Source organism: Lepidochelys olivacea, assembly GCF_965140295.1.
Source record: "Lepidochelys olivacea isolate rLepOli2 genome assembly, chromosome: 5".
NCBI classification, from domain to species: Eukaryota; Metazoa; Chordata; order Testudines; family Cheloniidae; genus Lepidochelys; species Lepidochelys olivacea.
In genome coordinates, this window is record NC_140415.1 from 62,378,855 (window position 1) to 62,400,937 (window position 22,083).

Here is a 22,083-nt window from a genome sequence, read left to right on the forward strand (position 1 = left end):
TTTTAAAGCTGGTCTCTGATGAAACTTTGGCTACAGCATGAGGACTGGACTTAAACAAAGGAAGAGTCATGTCTATTCCACATGGTTAACACGAGCACTGCATTCACGGACTGGCCATTGTTGCTGCTGCTGCTACCAAAGGTAAGCAGTAATCATTTTCACTGACAGCGAGGACTAGTGGTTACTGATGTTCATTGAAGAAAGCAGCCTCTAAAAATCTTGACACAATAATAGAACTGGACTGATACAACAAGAGCTAGGTGAAATTTTGCACCTGAAATTTTGTCTGGCAAAAAATGCAGATTTGGTGACACCAAAACATTTAGCAAATTTGTGTCCATTTTATCTTAACTGTTCATATATAAAAAAAGAAAATGTCTGAAAATGTCATTTGGACATTTTTTAAATGAAACATTTTGATTTTCGATTTGAAGCGCCTTTTTGATTTGAAATTTCCTTCACTTTTTTTTAAAAAACAAAACTACTTGAAATTGAAATGAAACATTTCCTTTTGAGTCAAACAAAATGTCTGACCCAAAACCATTTTTTCACTTTTGGATTTAATGAATTTTTGAAAGATTTTGGTTTGAGGCCAACCGGAAAATAAAATTAAAACATTTTTGGAATTGCCAGTGCATCAGAAAATCAGTTATTCATTCAGCTGTACACACATCCTAACAGTGTTGTGTTCTTGACAGGGTAGCTCCCAGTTCTGAAAATTAAAATGTGAGTGGAAATTGTCCTGCACTTCCTCCTGCCCAGTGCTACCTCTCAAATTAGTCAAGGCCAGTCGTCTCTGAACTGCCTGTCTCTCTAAATGCTAGTAGAATTAAGGAACATCATGAGAATGCTTTTTGGTTTGGACCATTTCAATATTTTGACTGCTTTCCATGCTAAAGAAAATGTTACAAATTAGCACAGAGAGAAGAGGAGATTTAGTAACAAGAGACAAATCAAACAGGAAGTCACAACCTTGAGAAGTGGGTAGAATATGATTCTCCTTTCACTCATGCTGGTGTAAATCAGGAGAAATTCCTTACATCAATTGAGTTGCATTAGTGTAAAGCTGGCTTCATGCAGAATTAGGCCCTAGAAATGTATACTACTACTGGAATGAATGAGAAATCAGAGATTTTCAAAGTTGTTATAAAAGAAATCCTGCTATTTTTTATTGGTTAATTTAACAGTCGTTACTATGAGAGTAACCAGGTTTTGTTTTAAATAACAGAATTTCACAACAGCTTTGAAAGTCTGTGTCCAATTTGATGAAGTATTAGCAAAATGTTAAGCTCCTAGTTTGAGAGATACCAGCATCATTTATGAAATGGAGATACTGAAACAGTGACAAGTATTTCTAAAAGCTGTTTGGAAACTATAGATAGATAGATAGATAGATGATGTAAAATCTAGTCAATATCTATTCAGGTATCTTTGGCATTGTAGAGAAACACTGCATTTTCCATTTCATTTAGAGACTTTGTATTCCCCTGCCCAGGGTTCCCTCAATTTTTTAGCAGGATATTCAGCTGTGTGCTATTTTTTGACCCTATGAGTAACAAATCATATACCCATCCGGGACACTGGAACAATTTGTATAGTGGGGGTGCTGAAAGCCACTGAACAAAACTGTAAACTCTGTATATGATGGAAGCCACTCCATACCCCTAGCTCCAGCACCCCTGTACCCATTTTGATTTCAATTAAAATAAATGTATAAAACATTGCTACTCTGACATCCACCATCCCTCAGCCATTTTGTCCCAGATTATGTCTTCCTACATTAGATAAGGTGATCTGACCACTCCACTCAGCCAGTCCTCCCAGTTTGAATCAGATCTTCTGGACGCAGCACTTTATTTGACAAGAGCTGCTGGAACCATTCTGAGGGACTTCCCTCCATCTCTCTCTCCCTCCTCTCTTTTCTTTTCTGACTTCTGACCTTTCATTTTTCTCTTCCTTGTCTTTGACTGCTGCCTCCTCTTTACTCACATTCCATTTCATCCTTTTTTCCCCTCTTACCTATTCTTTCCTTCCTTTTTCAGGCCCATACGATTTCTTCCTATCTTGTTTTCCTCTCTCTCTCCATTTGCCCCTCACCTCTCTGAAAGATTTAAGAAATGTTGCAATCAGCCATTGGCATGCCCACATCCAGTCTTGCCGTGTTCTCTGTGGATAGAAGTCCTTTCCCTAGGCCACAGTGAGATTAGGGAGAAGACAAGCTGGTCACAGGCTTTTGTGCAATATTTCCAACACTGTAGTTACTGATGCCAAGCTCTTTTACACCAGTGTGAGTCTGGATTAGTGTAAATCAGGAGTAACTCCCTGGTGTGTCATAAGAATCAAGTCCAATACTTTCTTCCAGCCATGGATCATAAGGAATAGTTAAACTCCTGAATTCTCTTGATTTATAACTATCTGCAAAGCTCAAACCCATTGCAAGCTTCCTCTCTGCTCTAGAATTTGCACTGAGACAGAATTTGCAGCCAGCATTAAGTCTTATGAGAATACCAGGTATAAGAAGAACTGATATGCTCACTACAAGGGAAGATGATATTCCCCCATTCCTTGGCAGTTCACGTAGCACTGGCAGTCCTATTCAAAACCACGGCCTGCTAAAGGAATCAAGTGGAAAACAACAGGGAAAGGAAAAAGGGTTTGAAGTGGAGCTGTAGTGTTTTCAGAGGAATATAGTTGCATTTCATGCCAGAAGGAAGAAACTACCTCTTTTGGTGATAATGAAGACAAGATTTGAATAGAGCAGTGGTTCTCAAACTGTGGGTCGGGACCCCATTTTAATGGGGTCACCAGGCCTGGCGTTAGACTTGCTGGAACCAGGGGCTGAAGTCGAAGCCTGAGGGCTTCAGCCCTGGGTGGTGGGGCTTAGATTATAGGCTACCTGCCTGGGGCTGAAGTCCTTGGGCTTTGCCCGTGCCCCCCATCTGGGGCAGTGGGGCTCGGGCTTTGGCTTTCCCCACCGCCCACCCGCCCGGGGCAGTGGGGCTCGGATGGGCTAAGGCTTTGGTCCCCCCTCTTGGGGTCATGTAGTGATTTTTGTTGTTAGAAGGGGGTTGTGGTGCAGTGAAGTTTGAGAACCCCTGTAATAGAGCGATCACTTATACCCTTCAGCTTAGTGCCTCGCCACGAACAAATTACACTTCCTATCTGTTTCCCACCCTGCTTCACATCCTGGTTAAGTATGAAGCAATCAAAGTAGTAATCACATGAGTAAAGTGTAGAATATACTTCAGAAAAGGGCAGTGGGGGTGGGGAGCATGAATATTTCCAACTCAGTGCCATACCCTACATTTTAGTTGTCTTCATTCAGAATATCAACCAAGGCTTGCAGCAGTCTATCATCTCTATGTTTGTATGGTTTGGCATTGTAAAAAAGGTCAATGTAGTCACTGTACAGAGTGTCCTCAGAGTCTTTTAACTGGGAGGGTTTGTTTAATTTTTCAAGGGCTTGATAGAAATGTTCATATGGAATATTTAACTTTTCATTTGGAGTCTTCTTTGGTGCTCGATTCTGGGCCATGTGCCGGCTAAAAGCACTTTGCAATAGACGAAGCATTGCCTCTGACAGGATTTTGTCTCCCATTTTATCAGTGCTGCTGCTGGTACCTTCGGTGACCTTGGGTTTTGCACTCAGGTTCTCTTGTGTGGTAGGATCCTAAAATACAGAACAGTATCAAAAGTATTAGGTATCAATGAAACGCTGACTGAAGTAGGTCTTGTTATTAATAGGGATTTGTGTGTTTGAATAAATGCTATATTGATCATTTAGGAACCATTGGCACCAGGAAAAGGATTGCAAATATCTCGTGCAAAATGTTTAATATCCCAAATAAGTAACAGATCACAAAAGTGTTAATTTGTTAATCACAAAAGTGTTAACACAAAAGTGTTAATACCCATTCTGTGTATCTAGCTACCATCCTACATTATATAGTGATCCCTGCAGATCTTAAAAGGTAAATATAATTGGATTGGGTACGAACTTGGAAAGAACACCTCTCAGGAGGTGGTGCATGAAGTGGTGACTTAGTAGGTGGCATTTTCACCTCTCAAACAGGACTATACCAATACGCCAAAATAATGAATACATTTCTGCTGGGGGCGCTGTTTCAGATGAGACATGAAAATGATGTCCAGATACATTCTGCCCACCATTCCCCCTGCAGTGTCAGCTGACTACAGTTTTACTTCTCTTCCTGTTATACACTGTTGTGGACTGTTGCTGTGCACACAACTACTTCAGTGGCTGATGAATTGATATCTAAATATATCCTAATGATATACCTACCTACTTATTAGGGCTGATGTGAGACTATGTAGTTAATGCCTGTGAATGCTATGAAAAACTTTCAGATAAGCAGGTATTGTAAAAGTGCAAAGCAGTATAATCATACTATCTGGCACCAACTCCCAGACACAGAGGCTTGAAACATTATTTTTCAAAAATAATTAGCAGTTCACCTCCAAGCAAAGAAAGAGGAGAAAAAGGAACCAAAGGCAACAGCTCTAGTTACCAGAAAAACATTCGGGATCAGAGGTTCCCTAAACTATATAGAACCATTTGTAGTGTGCTTCATTCCAAAACTCACAGCAGGTATCAGAGCTGGCATGCTCTTTTAGGGCCTGATCCTACTCCCACTGGAATCATTATAAGTGATTAGACCCTAAAACGCAGCTTGATTGTTCCCCCCCCCCCCCGCCACTATTCACCTTCTTTACAGACTGAGTGGATAGTTCATTTTGAGAACTGATAACATAAAATGATCACGAGGTCTCTCATATCATGTCATATCAAACCACAAGATAAATTAAACAGTCCATTGTTGGTACATATCACATCACAATACTCAGCTCACAAAAGAACAAGGGCTGGGTGAAATGAATAGAGAGATAGGCACATTCATAAAAGCAAACCACCATTTTTCTAAATTGTTTTAAGAATTAAAAGTAAAATATGTAGGAAACACCACAAAGTGACTGATACCTCTACAAAGTCTGCCATCTTCTCCACTCCTCTTCTGTCATTTTGCACTGCATTGTAGGATGTGTATACACGAGGCTGCTTCATGTGTTCAGGTTGAGTAGAAGTGCCATGCAAAATCAATTTCCAATTCACAATTCTCCCTTCATTCTGCATTCTCCTAGACTAAAGGACAAGCATGAGTATTGTATTAGCATAGACTCAGGGAATGAGAGAGAAGAAGAGAGAGGACAGCAGATGTCAACAAAGACAGGAGTCACACAAATGGTTTATAGTACTTTTTAAATGTAAATTTAGATGCTGATTTACAAGCAGTGAAAGATACCGTCAATATGATACATAATGTATGATGCATAGTGGAAGGTAAGAATGAGTCCAGTGATTCTAAACTATCCCAAATATGCCAAAAGTACACGTATGTTTTTAATATGTATCATTATCATTAGTTTAGTCATTACAGGTGGAAATATAGTACAGAATGTCAAAAATTACTAAACCAAATATTTCATAATGTTAGTACTTGTTCTGAGTCACTGGACAGTGATTTCTGCACTGTGATTTTCAATAATGTTGTACAGTAGTAACACTGCTCACTACTGCAAGCAATAGGTTTTGGGACCGGGACTATGTAATACAGTAATTTTAAAATCTGATAAGGGAAAAGTCAAGTATGGAATTCTCTGGAAAATGTTTTCAACAAACATCATCTTTGGAGTTCTTGCTCAACTGTCTACCTGAACTAAGACAGCTGCTGAAGATCCATCCATTCTAATAAAACCCTACCTTACTAGCCTTGAGATTTAAAGGCAACGAACACTATTTAAAATTAGCAGTAAATCTAAGTGAGGATCTCATTGGGTAGCTATAATTACAAGTATGCTTCAGTAGTGTGAGAAACTGTTTCTGGAATAACAAAGAGTGCCAGAAGCTGAAGAAATGTTTTTCAGGGAGGGGAAAGCGGGGTTTGTATGAGAGTTCAGGTACCTCGTATTTGAAGATGGAACATGACTATCCATCTAACTAAAAACAAAATGCTCTTCTTATATACATTCCAAGAAATGTTACGCCTTGTTACAATGAGCTATTGAAAAGGGCACCTCTAATCATGGGATTATCTGACAATCCTACAAGTCCTACACGTAGTATTAACACTACTCCCGGTGTAGAATAATGTTTGTTTCTGCTGCCTTCTTCACCTGCTATGTGCTTGGCATTACCCTGCTACTTACAAGTTCCTCTCATTCCACAATACACCATTTATTTCCCTACATGGTGATCCTCCAATTAAAGATGTCCCACGGAGAAAAACAGAATCAGTGTTCCTTTTCCAGGACTAAGGTGTAAAGGATAGATCCTGAAAGGTGCTGAGCACCTTCAATTCCCACTGATTTCTATAGAGACCATAGAGACCAAAGTGGTTGGATACTCATATGTCTCATAGGAGGCACTCAGCACCTGATAGGATCTGCCCTTAGTGACAAGCTTATTACCAAACTACTTCAGTGCAATTCTCGATAGATGAGTGAGCTTGGATTGATTGCTCTCCCTTTGAAGAGAATGATTTCTCAGTCATCTACCAAGCAGCTTTCTCCTCAAACCTCTCACTGTTGTAATCTATATTCCCATATGGTTTAGTAAACATGTATTATATATCTCTAGATTTCTTAGCTATAATCCTTGTGGATCATTCATTACTTTGAGAATCAATATAGGGGAAGATATACATTAGAATTGTTCTCTGAGGTCAACAGGAATTAATAGACTCACAAGCTTTTGAGTCTATAAAAATTATGCACATGTACCAAGAAGAGACTAGACCTCTCTTTGTGCTTTACTCCCCAGGAAACAAATTTGCAAATAAGCCACTACACATTCCACTCCAAAATCACATAAAAATTGCATTAAATGTTTATTCTTCAGCCATATGAGGAGTATATACAGCATGATAAATTATTAAAATCTAAATTCTGCTGATAGTTGCACTTCCATGAAGAAAAGGAGTACTTGTGGCACCTTAGAGACTAACACATTTATTTGAACATAAGCTTTCGTGAGCTACAGCTCACTTCATCGGATGCATTCAGTGGAAAATACAGTGGGGAGATTTATATACACTGAGAACATGAAACAGTGGGTGTTACCATACACACTGTAACGAGAGTGATCACTTAAGGTGAGCTATTACCATCAGGAGAGCGGGGGGGAAAAAACCTTTTGTAGTGATAATCAAGGTGGGCCATTTCCAGCAGTTGACAAGAACGTCTGAGAAACAGTGGGGGATGGGGAATGGAATAAACATGGGGAAATAGTTTTACTTTGTGTAATGACCCATCCACTCCCAGTCTCTATTCAAGCCTAAGATAATTGTATCCAGTTTGCAAATTAATTCCAATTCAACAGTCTCTCGTTCGAGTCTGGTTTTGAAGTTTTTTTGTTGGAGGATGGCAATTTTCATGTCTGTAATCGCGTGACCAAAGAGATTGAAGTGTTCTCCGACTGGTTTTTGAATGTTATAATTCTTGACGTCTGATTTGTGTCCATTTATTCTTTTACGTAGAGACTCTCCGGTTTCACCAATGTACATGGCAGAGGGGCATTGCTGGCACATGATGGCATATATCACTTTGGTAGATGTGCAGGTGAACGAGCCTCTGATAGTACGGCTGATGTGATTAGGCCCTATGATGGTGTCCCCTGAATAGATATGTGGACACAGTTGTCAACGGGCTTTGTTGCAAGGATAGGTTCCTGGGTTAGTGGTTCTGTTGTGTGGTGTGTGGTTGCTGGTGAGTATTTGCTACAGGTTGGGGGGCTGTCTGTAAGCAAGGACTGGCCTGTCTCCCAAGATCTGTGAGAGTGATGGGTCGTCCTTCAGGATAGGTTGTAGATCCTTGATGATGCGTTGGAGAGGTTTTAGTTGGGGGCTGATCCCACTGAGGGTTACCAAAAGAAACTACACCATTTGCTCAAGAAACTCCCTGAAAAAGCACAAGAACAAATCCGCACAAACACACCCCTGGAATCCCGACCTGGGGTATTCTATCTGCTACCAAGATCCATAAACCTGGAAATCCTGGACGCCCCATCATCTCAGGCATTGGCACCCTGACAGCAGGATTGTCTGGCTATGTAGACTCCCTCCTCAGGCCCTACACTACCAGCACTCCCAGCTTTCTTCGAGACACCACTGACTTCCTGAGGAAACTACAATCCATCGGTGATCTTCCTGATAACACCATCCTGGCCACTATGGATGTTGAAGCCCTCTACACCAACATTCCACACAAAGATGGACTACAAGCTGTCAGGAACAGTATCCCGGATAATGTCACGGCAAACCTGGTGGCTAAACTTTGTGACTTTGTCCTCACCCATAACTATTTCACATTTGGGAACAATGTATACCTTCAAATCAGCGGCACTGCTATGGGTACCCGCATTGCCCCACAGTATGCCAACATTTTTATGGCTGATTTAGAACAACGCTTCCTCAGCTCTCGTCCCCAAATACCCCTACTCTACTTGCGCTACATTGATGACATCTTCATCATCTGGACCCATTGAAAAGAAGCCCTTGAGGAATTCCACCATGATTTCAACAATTTCCATCCCACCATCAACCTCAGCCTGGTCCAGTCCACACAAGAGATCCACTTCCTGGACACTACGGTGCTAATAAGCGATGGTCACATAAACACCACCCTATACCGGAAACCTACTGACCGCTATTCCTACCTACATGCCTCCAGCTTTCATCCAGACCACACCACACGATCCATTGTCTACTGCCAAGCTCTGTGATACAACCGCATTTGCTCCAACCCCTCAGACAGAGACAAACACCTGCAAGATCTCTATCAAGCATTCTTACAACTACAATACCCACCTGCTGAAGTGAAGAAACAGATTGACAGAGCCAGAAGAGTACCCAGAAGTCACCTACTACAGGACAGGCCCAACAAAGAAAATAACAGAATGCCACTAGCCATCACCTTCAGCCCCCAACTAAAACCTCACCACCGCATCATCAAGGATCTACAACCTATCCTGAAGGACGACCCATCACTCTCACAGATCTTGGGAGACAGGCCAGTCCTTGCTTACAGACAGCCCCCCAACCTGAAGCAAATACTCACCAGCAACCACACACCACACAACAGAACCACTAACCCAGGAACCTATCCTTGCAACAAAGCCCGTTGACAACTGTGTCCACATATCTATTCAGGGGACACCATCATAGGGCCTAATCACATCAGCCGTACTATCAGAGGCTCGTTCACCTGCACATCTACCAAAGTGATATATGCCATCATGTGCCAGCAATGCCCCTCTGCCATGTACATTGGTGAAACCGGAGAGTCTCTACGTAAAAGAATAAATGGACACAAATCAGACGTCAAGAATTATAACATTCAAAAACCAGTTGGAGAACACTTCAATCTCTTTGGTCACTCGATTACAGACCTAAAAGTTGCCATCCTCGAACAAAAAAACTTCAAAAACAGACTCCAATGAGAGACTGTTGAATTGGAATTAATTTGCAAACTGGATACTATTAACTTAGGCTTGAATAGAGACTGGGAGTGGATGGGTCATTACACAAAGTAAAACTATTTCCCCATGTTTATTCCATTCCCCATCCCCCACTGTTTCTCAGACGTTCTTGTCAACTGCTGGAAATGGCCCACCTTGATTATCACTACAAAAGGTTTTTTCCCCCCCGCTCTCCTGATGGTAATAGCTCACCTTAAGTGATCACTCTCGTTACAGTGTGTATGGTAACACCCACTGTTTCATGTTCTCAGTGTATATAAATCTCCCCACTGTATTTTCCACTGAATGCATCCGATGAAGTGAGCTGTAGCTCATGAAAGCTTATGCTCAAATAAATGTGTTAGTCTCTAAGGTGCCACAAGTACTCCTTTTCTTTTTGTGAATACACACTAACACGGCTGCTACTCTGAAACTTCCATGAAGTTATCCTGGTTTTACACAGCTGAATTTGGCCCAATCTTTTGAGTTTCTACCTGTTTAGCCTGTCCTTTTCCACTTTTATCCAAGTGCATGTTTTGTTTTGTTTTTAAATAAATTAGCTTTTCACTGAACTAACTCCAGCTGTTCTCCGTACTGGATGATGTTAGTGATCCACTGGTCTATGTCCCCAACTCATATACTTGGCTAATTAGCACGCACGCATACTTACCACATCAGTAATTCTCAAAGTCCAAGTGCCTTTTGGATTCTCTCCCCATGTGTGAACAGACATGAAGTCCCAGTTTTTAAAACCATTGGGAGACTTATCTCTCTCTCTTTCAGCCAGTAAGACAGTGTTGGTTCCTGTGTTAGTGCAACAAAGAAACATTAATGGAGTTAGTGAGGATCCATTGACTTTGTTGAACTACAGCTCCTGTAAATCCTCCCCTCGTATCTCCTCTCCATTCATCACCTTGTAGAGATTTTTGCCTATCATCAAGAACTGCCCACCTCGTTAAATAATACCCATGCTTGCTTTAAGACTGACTAGACCATTTGACTATTGATCCAAGGCTCTCTTATCTTTCATACTATCAAACTGCCAATTGCACTCTACTATCACCTGGAGCAGTTACACTTGCTTTTGGTTTGATTATGGGATGGGACAATGTTACTTCTGGACATTAGCTGTTAAACCCCTTTCAAAGTAGTATTTACTACAGAGGGTTGCAGTTAATCCAGGAGATATAATGAAGTATCAGAATCACACCAGCAAGGATCTCACAGCCTAACAGACAGGAACATACACCCACAAGGGAAGAGCTTGTAGGAATTAGGAAGGGCATGTCATGCTTTCCTACCTTATGATGCAAAAAGAAAAGGAGTACTTGTGGCACCTTAGAGACTAACCAATTTATTTGAGCATGAGCTTTCGTGAGCTACAGCTCACTTCATCGGATGCATGAAGTGAGCTGTAGCTCACAAAAGCTCATGCTCAAATAAATTGGTTAGTCTCTAAGGTGCCACAAGTACTCCTTTTCTTTTTGCGAATACAGACAAACACGGCTGTTACTCTGAAACCTACCTTATGATGTCATTCAGTAATAAAAAACAGAACTGGGGAAAGCTTTCCCCACTTTAACCTCTGTGGGTCAAATTCTGCTCACAAAGTTTGCATGGGCATAAATGAGAGCAAAATTTATCACTGTGTTTTCAGTGAGTGTGGGGCGTCTCTTAGGCCATGTCTACACTAATGGCACGACAGCAGTACAGCTGTGGTACTGCAGCCATACTTCTGTAGTGCTGAAGTGCAGGCACCTCCTACAAAAACAGAAGGGGGTTTTCATCACTGTAGTTAGTCCACCTTTCCAAATGGCAGCAGCTAGGTTGACAGAATAATTCTTTTGTTGCCCTAGCCATGTCTAGCCCAGGAGTTACGTTGGCGGTATGAATTTTTCACAATCCTGAGCACTGTAGCTCTGCTGACCCAACTTTTAAGTGTAGACCAGCCTCATACTCAGGCCAAGTCTACAGTATGGGGACGTTAGTGGCATGGCTATGTTGCCGTAGCGATGCTGGTGTAACCCATAGCGCAGGCAGAGTCTACAGTGATGGAAGGGGTTTTTCTATTGCTGTAGGAACACCACTTCCCTGATCGATGGTAGCTAGGTTGAACGGAAGCACTCTTCCATCAACCTAGCTGAATCTGCACCGGGGTTAGGTTAGTGTAGACTGTAGCTATGCCATACAGGAGGTGGTTTTTTTCATATCCTTGAGCAAAGTAGCTATGTGGACCTAAATTTTATGTATAGGTCAGGCCCGGGTTACATTGTAACACCATGGTGACGAGCTGTAACAGGGGGAAAGGCATTTTCACTATAGTATTGGCCTGAGTAAAAGCTACTACTTGCGTCTTGCTTCTAACACTCCTGCTAATACATCCCAGAATGATGTTTGCTTTTTTTGCAACAGTGTTACACTGTTGACTCATATTTAGCTTGTGATCCAGTATGACCCCGAGATCTCTTTCTGCAGTACTCCTTCCTAGGCAGTCATTTCCCATTTTGTATGTGTGCAACTGATTGTTCCTTCCTAAGTGGAGTATTTTGCATTTGTCCTTACTGAATTTCACCCTATTTATTTCAGACCATTTCTCCAGTTTGTCCAGATCATTTTGGATTTTAATCCCATCCTCCAAAGTACTTGCAACCCTGCCCAGCTTGGTATCTTCTAAAAACTTCATAAGTGTACTCTCTATGCCATTTATCTAAATCATTGATGAAGATATAGAACAAAACCAGACCCAGAACAGATTCCCACAGGACCCCACTTGATATGCCCTTCCAGGTTGACTATGAAACACTGATAACTATTCTCTGGGAACGTTTTTTCAACTTGTTATGCATCCACCTTATAGTAGCTCCATGTAGGTTGTATTTCCCTAGTTTCTATCTATCTATTCCCAGACAAAAACTGAACTAAGATGGAGTCAATGCTGAGAGTATGGCTCAGTAATTTAGAGTAAAATATGTTTCAGGGATGTTGCAATAAAAACAGACATTGTAAACCCAGGAAATTCAGAGTTAAGGTTATACTTGAAAGAAATCCAAACGAGTTAAGGGTGCAAATGCACAACCCAAAGAACCCTAACTCTGCCTTCCAGTGATATTGTGCCATAAGTATATGATTAGGATTAATGCAGTTTAGTGTTTGTGGTCTCAGATTAGATAACACTGATCTCAAAGACCATATTAAATTGCTACCCCCAACCCTGTGTCATTTCAGGGCGAAGTTAAGATTACTTGTTTTATATATATTTTAATGCAACCATCACTGTAATATCTAGGTGCCTGATACAAACATAATGCCTCCATTCAGGTGATGCAGTTGCTCACCTCCATCCCAGAGCTCCATTGACTCACTGAGTCATTGTCTGGCCCCTGCAAAGCATAAACTACAAGCTGATGGCCTACAGAAACCCCCAAAATGGGCTACACACCCTCAGCACTGGAACACTGTACCCGGAAGTCTTGTCTCTGGAATAAGGGACATCAGAAAATGATGCCTCAAAACTAACCAATCACTGTTTCCAACCCTGCAATATCATTTTCATTTATGGTTGCTACCTCTGAGGTACAAAAAATGGGACTCTGGAGTGATTCTGAGGCTGTAAAAGTGGAGAGCTGGCAGTGTCTACTGAGCATGCTTACAGAATTCTCAGGACAGCTACCTCACAAAAGGAACAATCCTCAGAAAACCTGGATGGGTGGCAAACCTACTTTCAGTTATCATTTTCAGTTACCATTTTGAGGTCTTTGCTTTCAAGAATAACTTAAAAGACACGGAGGTAGATAGTGGGGCACAGGCAGCCAAATTCCTGCCTTCACCACATGCTTCCTCCAGGAGTGGCAATGAGGATCTGGGCCTCTAAGGCTGAGCTTCCCAGACAGAGTCTGGGCAAGGTGCTTTGAAGTGCCTGCCGTTGTGCACAGCCAGTTGGAACTGGACATAGAAGAAAGCAGAGATTTTGCAAGCACCTGAAGCACTGAGAGATCCCTGAGCACCACACCCAGCATGCACCTTTTTGGAAGTAATTACTTTTCCTATAATGTATTCAGCTGTTTCTAACACAGGGAGATTAAGTGATTTTTATATAAAGATTAATAAAATCAATGTCTTATACTGCAACAGCAGAAACTAATCATTTCTTTGAACACATTTGTTTGCCTCTTGTACCTGATGGGGAAGTGAGGGTGACATGAAGATCACCTCTGCGGGAATATTCAATTGTTGCTTCAAACTGCACATGCTCCAGAGATGTGACAGAATTTTCTTGCCCTTCACAAGCTTTTGTGGGAATTTCAATGGTTACTTCTCCGTTTGCTCTTAATAACCTAGCAAAGATACAGGGATTATTTGGTTACCTACTAGCTTATTACACAAAGTCCAATGGATGCATTTTACACCTGTATCATGAACGATCAGACTGGGGGGAAGATGTACTGCACTCCTTGCTCATCCCAAACTGCCAGTGGAACCCCCGGGAGCTCTGAGTGCACACAAAATACAGAAATCAGCCAAACTGTTCAAACCGACTGGGCATGATTTCTTCCACACACTACGGAAGCAAGCAAGCGGGATAATCAATATGTTCTTTCAAGTCTTAATGTCTACATTGCTCTCCAAGAGACTCCTAAAAGACATTCTCTTAAAAAACCAGCATCACACGAGTGTATCAGATGTACATGTTGTTTGCCTCAGTAAAATCACCGGCAGGAATATTATTGTATAGTTACAATGGCTGGAAAAAGCTGCAGCGACTGTAGCCCTCTGAATCATTCCTAGAATAGAGCCTACACCTTCCCGACATTTTCAAAGCATTGTGCGTGGCTTTCTCTGTACAATTCTCATTAACTTTAATGAGAATCTGGTGCTTGAATCCCTCCCTACACAATGCATTAAAAATGTAGGAGCTAGCGAGCTTTGTTTTTGTAATGCAACATAAAAGGATTGCAGTAATGATACCTAACTAATAAGTTTCATGCACATCAGCTCTCTGTATTAAATTCAAAACACGAAGGAAAACAGAACAGATTGGGGAAAAAAGGCAAGAGAGTTTAAAAAAGCACTATAATAAAAACAACATAAATAAACAGGTTACTAAGAAGTAAAACACCACATAGCTGTAATATACTTTTACTTGGTGCACTTAGATGATGTGATTTAAAAATTTGTTATAACTATCTTTATTTCAGACAGCAAAGCCATAAATTAACCTGTGAAAACCAAAAATAAGAGAGTCTAAAGATCCTTATTGATTAAACAAGTTAATTAATGAGAGCGTCATTATGGCTTGCCTCTATTAATATTGAGTCTATGTGCTATATATAGGAAATATTTTCAGGTATGATATATGAGGTTTTATCAGAGTGCATTTGGGATGGTTGTGTACATAGGTACAGCAGGATGACTGTGAGTTATGCAGTTATCACGAGTGCTGCTGATACAACCTTTATATCACACTGTCATGTTTGGGATATATGTCACATATGTTACAGAAAAAAATATTTTAGGAACAATTAAGAAAAAACAAATTAAACTATATCAGGGTTATTTCTTGTATTTCTTCATCTTAACTGGTTGGATTTAGCATAACAGTGCTAATAGTCCTGCAGTGTCATCCATCCAGATGCTGGTTACACCTGCGGACAGAATCTTCATTCATTGAATCATGGATCTTAGTATTTTGCAGCAGTTTTACACTGAACTACATAAAACAAATAGATGGGGCATTACTCACCCACTCCCTGGATTCCAGAGAAACAGAGCAAGGCAAAACCAAAGAAACGGAAATAAAATATCTCACTCTCATTTATACCTATTGGACAAATTTGTGCAAGATACTACCTTCTTGCCTTAGATTAGAGACAGATAAATTGATATGAGGTATTAATTGCAATGCAAATTCTTACCTAGGTTCAAAGTTGTTGTCCTTTACTATACACTCTTTCTTTTCAGGTGCTCCTTTCCAGATTTTAGGATCAGCTAAATCCACCAGTGCCTTGGCATTAAGCAATCCAAATCCAAATCTGCTATTCACCATCAACCCTGCTCCATTCTTCTTCCATCCAGGATTGTTGGCCAGTGGGTCATATTCTGAAGTCCAGACTACCAAATGCTGCATATCCCTCCAGGTTAGATTAGGACTGTTTTAAAAAGTCTGGTTAATTCCTACAAAACTGTCAGTCAGCTTTCTCTAATGGTATAATTTTACTCTACACACACAAAGATGTTGAAAAAGCAAAATCTTTTTCTGTTAGGTGCTTATATGCACCCATGCCCCATTACTGTAGTATCTGAGAGCCTCACACACAATGTATTTATCCCAACAAAACTCCAAGATATGGAAGTACTTTTATGGCTGTTATACAGATGGGGAAATGAAGCAAAGAGAGACTAAGGGACCGATTTTTAAATGTATTTAGGTACCTGAGTACTTTTAAAAATCTGGCCCTACATGACTTGCCTAAAATAAGTCTCTGGTGAAGCAGGGAATTAAACCCAGGACTTCCAAGTGCCCTAAACACTGGACCATCCCTTCCTCCCTCACAGTGCATTTCTTCTCTGAAAAGGGATTTTGTGAAAATGCTGTTGTGAAGTTCCATGATTTTTCGAAGACATTTTTTCTCACTACCAGACTTGCAAACTCAGCATTGTTCTCTGAGCCCCGATCTACACTACAAAATTACTTTGGTACAACTACATCACTCAAGGGTGTGAATAATTCACACCCCCTGTACAACGTAGTTATGCCACCCTATGCACTGTTGTAGACAGCACTATGTCAGCGGGAGAGCTTTTCCCACCAACATAGCTACCACCTCTTGTGGAGGTGGACTTATTAAGACGACAGGAGAGCTCTCTCCCATCGGCTTAGAGCATCTTCACTGGAAGCGTTGCAGCAAATTGTACAAATTTGTTGTGTACACTTGCCTAGAGAATCAGGCTTGGGTGCTTTCTATTTCATGCATCATCACTAGCACTAAGGGTTCTGCAGTCTGAATTAGCACCTCATTTAAACCTCTGCAACCCTATTGTCTTCAGAGTAGGTGCTCACTGACACATGTGCAACCCCATTGCCTTCATAGGTAACTGACTGGAACTTAAGCATTGTCTACACTGCCCTGAAGTTCAGACTAAGGGGGTGTGAATGGCAGCATGTACCAAAGTTCTCCACTGTAACTCCCTGTGATGGGGGGCTGCTCCTTGCTGGCAGAAAAGGGATTAAAAGCAGCCCTAAGGAGGCTGCACCAGAGGCAGTCAATCAGAGAAGGGCTGAAAGGAGCAGCCAATCAGGGCCGAGCTGCAAAAAGGGAGCTGCAGGGCACAGGAGGGCAGTTCTCTGCTGGGAGCCCAGGGAGGAAGGACTGTGTCTCTGGAGAGCTGAGAGAACTGCCAGCACCCTGGACAGAGCAGTGCTGCTAGCAGGAACCAGGAGAGTGAGAGACAGCTCCTGGCTGGCTGCTGGGGTTTGCAGGCAGAGGCCCTGAGGCAAAGGCAAAGAGGATGCTGGGGCCACGAGAAAGTGACCAGACAATTTGCTGCAGTATCAACTAGGGGAAGTGGCTGAACAGCAGACTGCAGGTCCCCCAGAAGGGGGGAGCACAGTGTGTGGCATGGCTGGAGGGCTGTGTCACTGAAGAGGGTGTCGTGGTCCTTGGAGAGACGTGGACCCTAGAGCAGGAGTGATGGTGGCAAGGCACACCCAAAGAGGGCTAACACACAGAGCTAATTCCCAAGACAGCCAGCAGGATGTGCTAGTTTGGTAAGCGCACCCTGTTACACTCCCACTATGTGATGCCATGGTCATATACTAAAGGATTCTTAGTTCTCACTAATGTACTCCTGTTTGAAGAAGGTGATGGCAATGCGAACTAGGAACCTTTTAGTTTGTGCCTTCAGCTTCCACATGGGGGAGTTATCACACAGCACTTTAGTGCGCAAGGCTATTCACACCTCCACAATCCAAACTGCAGGGCAGTGTAGATAAGCCCTCAGTAAACAAACTGTTGCTGATGTCCAGAATGAAACAGAATCCCCAGGCTCACCCTATCTTATCTATGTTGATCTGCCTGGCTAGCAGGGGTTAAAAGAACTACTAACTTATTTTTATCACTAAAGTTAGTAGACCTAACTGACAGGAAGCAGACCTGTTGAGTGAGATGGTGCCATTTTTGTACAGTCACAGTATGAGAGGACTACATAAGTAGAGAGTTTAGGAAGTCTTACTTTGCATCAAGAGCTAGAGCAAAAATCCCTGCTGCCAATGGAGCAGATGCAGAGGTCCCAGTGTGAGTCTCAGTACATTCGTTGTGAAGATCAGCACTTGTCTGGAAGAAAACATGACTAATATTAACATGAAAAAAGCTGAATAAGCATTACTGTATCCACACATATAAACATAGTTATGCATCCTTTATTCAGTGCACCTTAATTCACCGTAGAAAAACTTTCCAGCAGTGAACAAAATAATGGACGCTTAAATCTGAGGATAATTCAGTCTATTCCTCCTACTATATCTATTTCAACTATAATTTTTGTATCAAAATCCCTTGTATTGGAACAAAGTACTCCCACATTGAATATCTTGCCTTATTCTGAGATTTGAGAGATATAAAAATAAGTGATTCAGACTCATTTGTGAATCATAAAAACCCATCATTGTGTTTGGTCTAGAACATTTAAAATTACTGCTTGCTTAAAAATTACTCACAGGATTAGTAGTAGCGTTCTGCTTTCTCTTCAGCAGAAGCACTATAATTTGTAAATGAAACATGCATTTTATTTGAAAATGAAGTACCTAATTCCTCTGCCCATGTGCGTGCAATATATGAAAGTGATATGCTGAGAGCTTTACATCTCAGCTGCAGAGAAGCCACTTTGGAAGGACATTCTTTTGACCTACTGAAATGAAAAGTTAATTTAACCTCCCCCTATGCAGTACATGGTAAGATTATCATCAACCAGATCAGAGCTGGTGTTATAGTTATTTAAATGCTACTTTAGCACACATAATCTCTTTATGGCAGGGACTATTATATATATTTTGCAAGATATCATACATATACACACACACAAACACACACACAGACACAGTGTTAGGTGCTGCACATTATATATATAATGTGCAGCACCTAACACAATGGGATCCTGAGCCTTGACTGTGGCTTCTATGTGTTACCACAATAAAAAAAAAATAATGAAAGAGACATAGAGCCCAATTCTGCCTCCTGCTGAGCGTCATTTGCAAGGTGCTGATCAGTTCCCTCCTTCTGTAGTCAGTGGGAGTGGAGAGTGCCCAGAGCCGCACCAGAAGGGTTGAACATCTAGCACAATCAGCCTCAGAGTTTGGAAAATTAGAGATGGTTGGAAAACCACATTTCCCCCCCCGCCCCAAGAAATTTTGAACAAAATCTTTTTTCTTTTACTGAACAAAGTTTCAAACGGCTTCAAAGTGATCATTTTTGTTCCAAATTGACATCCTGACTTCAAAACAAAAACCTGAAATTCATTTACTTACATTTCAATAATAATTAAAAAGGAGACCCGATGCTCTAGGTACTCTAACTCATCATTAAATATCAGCAGCATTAAGATAATAATTTCAACCTAACCAACCAGACACCTATAAAACTCCTTTCCATCCCTTTCATTGTGCTAGGAAACAAACCCTCAGGCCTCTTAGAAACCCCTCACCAACAGATGTCTTTTTCAACGTCTCTTGAAGGTCACTAAATTCAGGCTATTTCAGACAAAGGACGAGGTGGGGAGCAAGTTCCAGAGACCTGGAGTCCTCACAGAGAATGCCCTGCCAGCTGCCTCCTATCTTGGATAATGAGGGGATACAGCTGAGGCATTCCTGCTGACTCAACTGTGCCATGAAATGACATTTTAAGTTGGAGGGAAATGAACATTTTCATTTCATTTTGAAGTGTCAAAGAAGTAAAAATTTTCATTTTGAAATTCTTCCAGGAAAACCAAAATTTCCCATCAGAATTGACATTTTTCCACTGGAAATTTTGATTTTGACTAAGCTATATTTTGGGGTAGAGAATTTTTCAGCTCAAAAAATTTCAACCATTCTAGTGCTGATGATATGCACTTAGGTCAGCTGACTGTTAATCACAGGCAGTGGAAATTCTTAGAGATTTCCTAACACCTGGAGATTTCATCTCATGAGAGGAAGATGCAAAAAAAAAATAATAATAATAAAAAATAATCGTTGAATCTAGGGCTAGATTTAAATCCTGTTCTGGTCTCAAAGGTCACATACCTGAAAATACAATGATCCTCTTACTAGCAGGGAATGCAATATTCTGAAGCACATTTATGTTTGTGTTAAAAGTTCAAGGTCCCAACTAGAAATGGACTTGAGTTACGATCAACAGATCTGAACCTGAATTTCCCCAGATTTTCAGGCCTTCAGGTCTAGTGTAGGGGTTTGGATCTGTCTATATTCCTAACAGGTAATTACCCCTCATGTCACACGTTTGAATTCTGAAGAGCATACATTCTTCCAGCTAAGTTCAGCATGAATTTACACTTGTGAATTTTCCTTCTGTTTTCTGACGATATGAACCCTCCATAGTTTTGTATTTTTATGATTCACCAGCTTTGGGTCAGACCCCACCCACTTGTTGAGACTCTTCCAACACAAAGATAGATGAGATGTGGTTCTGAATATCTTCCCTTTTGCAGGATATCATATCAAACCTCTATCACATTTAAATAGCGTATAATTTCAGAGATCAACTGTAATGAAATGATGGTACTATGTAGTTATTGCTTTAAAATTAAGCGACGTTAAAGGGTTGCAACCATTTTTTCAATGTGCTAATTCTCCAGGGTTCCATCATGACAGTATTAGGCATATAAAGCATAAGTAAATGAAGCACTTAAAAACCGGGCCTTTAAAAGCTGTTTCTGCTTTGTTGTTTTCATATGTAAAACAATTCTACATGTGTTCCTCAAGCATGTTTATAAATCTGGTAAAAACAACCTACAATTCTCTGGTCAGTATAATCCCCACTGCTGTAGGCTGTGGCCAGTGTCGAGGAGCACTTCTCTGCATACCAGGGAGAAAGACCTTGTTGAGAAGCACTGCTGATGGATATAGTGTAGATACTATCTGTGTAACCATCACAGTCACAATTATCACCCTGACGACCACCATTCCCAGAAGCCCATACAAAAATTGAACCTTTTCCATTTCGGCCCTAAGGAAAAGAAAGGGATGATTATCATGAGGAAGAAAGTCTACAGTCTCTTTAATACATTCCCACCAAAAATCCACATAATTAAATGATCGCCGGTGATAAAGAATAATTGTTCATATAAATCACACAAGTTAGAGATAGAAAAGACCTATTATATGTCCCAGTCTATCTCCCTGCCAGTGAAGGATTGCTCTCTATAGTACATCATCTTGTGATTGGTCCAGTCTAGTTTTAAATGTCACAATTAATAGGGCATCTACCATGTCTACTGGAAATACAGTTTGGATGCAAATCAGGAGACTGTGATCAGTAGCTGTGGGGTTTTTCCCTGTGAATACATTTAGCACTGAATGCGTTTACAAAAAGCAGTGATACTTTTTTCAACGAATGGAACTTCATTATGAGTTAATTTCATTTGCATTTGTTGTGATCACAGTAATATTGGTAAGCGATATGTCTGATGTGCGAGATGACATTTCCACCCAACTCCCTTTGTAATTATGCCCTTTACAGTTTGGTATTTACTTGATGAAAAACTGCAAAACCATAAGCTCATTTTATTGGAGAGTCTACTCATCACTCCCAAGTCTGTGGGCTTCCAATCATCAGTCTCAGGGCACAATTGCTCCCACTTCCTATTCCAGTTTCCAATGTATAATAAATTAGTAGCAGCTATAAAGATGCTGATAGCTAGGGATGTGGAGAGCTGGAGCAGCATGAAAAACGCCACGCTTTTCCTAGTTTAAACAAGTATTTGCCATTACATCTTAAACTCTTGTAGACTTTCAGTGGAGAGTATCTGCTAATGTGCAGAGCAGAAGCTGACATTTCTAATTCAGTATTAATTTATGTACATTCATTGTAGAGAGCAACTAGAAAAGCAGGTCATCAATTAATCCCCTCTAATCAACGTTGACATTGCTGATTCAAGGGCCAAGTGGCAATTGTAGCAATCTCAAAATAAAAAATAAAAATAGAAAAACAAGCAACACTCTTCCTATTAGAGTTGTCAGGGTGGCTCCATTGGAAATCACAATAATGAAATAATAACTTGTTTTAGTAACTATGGCTCCAATCCAGCAACACACTTAAACACATGAGACACTCCATTGACTTCAGCAGGAATACTCATGGGGCTACTCACGTACTTACGGTTAAACATGTGCGTAAGTGCTTTGCTGGATCCAGATCTAGGGGGCCAGTCCTGAAGCTAGCTGAATACTGTCATCTCTGACTGACTTGAATGGGAGTTAAGGGCACTCAGTTGAGGGCACCCTTGCAGGATGGGTCCCTAATGGGTTAGTTTGGTACAAAATAAACCTTGAAAAAATGCTG

At 41.0% G+C, this 22,083-nt stretch overlaps 1 protein-coding gene across 1 annotated transcript in view; it reads right to left on the reverse strand.

The window, feature by feature from the left end:
* Positions 1-1,289: 1,289 nt before the first annotated feature.
* Positions 1,290-22,083, reverse strand: part of PCSK1 (proprotein convertase subtilisin/kexin type 1) — a 36,960-nt gene continuing 16,166 nt past the window's right edge. The window contains exons 8-14 of the mRNA XM_084629436.1: positions 20,536-20,748; positions 17,762-17,862; positions 15,445-15,678; positions 13,709-13,866; positions 10,203-10,336; positions 5,000-5,161; positions 1,290-3,670 (exon numbers count right to left, since the gene is read on the reverse strand). Of these exons, the coding sequence (XP_084485562.1) occupies positions 3,308-3,670; positions 5,000-5,161; positions 10,203-10,336; positions 13,709-13,866; positions 15,445-15,678; positions 17,762-17,862; positions 20,536-20,748 (1,365 nt within the window). The 3' untranslated portion in view covers positions 1,290-3,307. The remainder of the gene's footprint in view (positions 3,671-4,999; positions 5,162-10,202; positions 10,337-13,708; positions 13,867-15,444; positions 15,679-17,761; positions 17,863-20,535; positions 20,749-22,083) is intronic.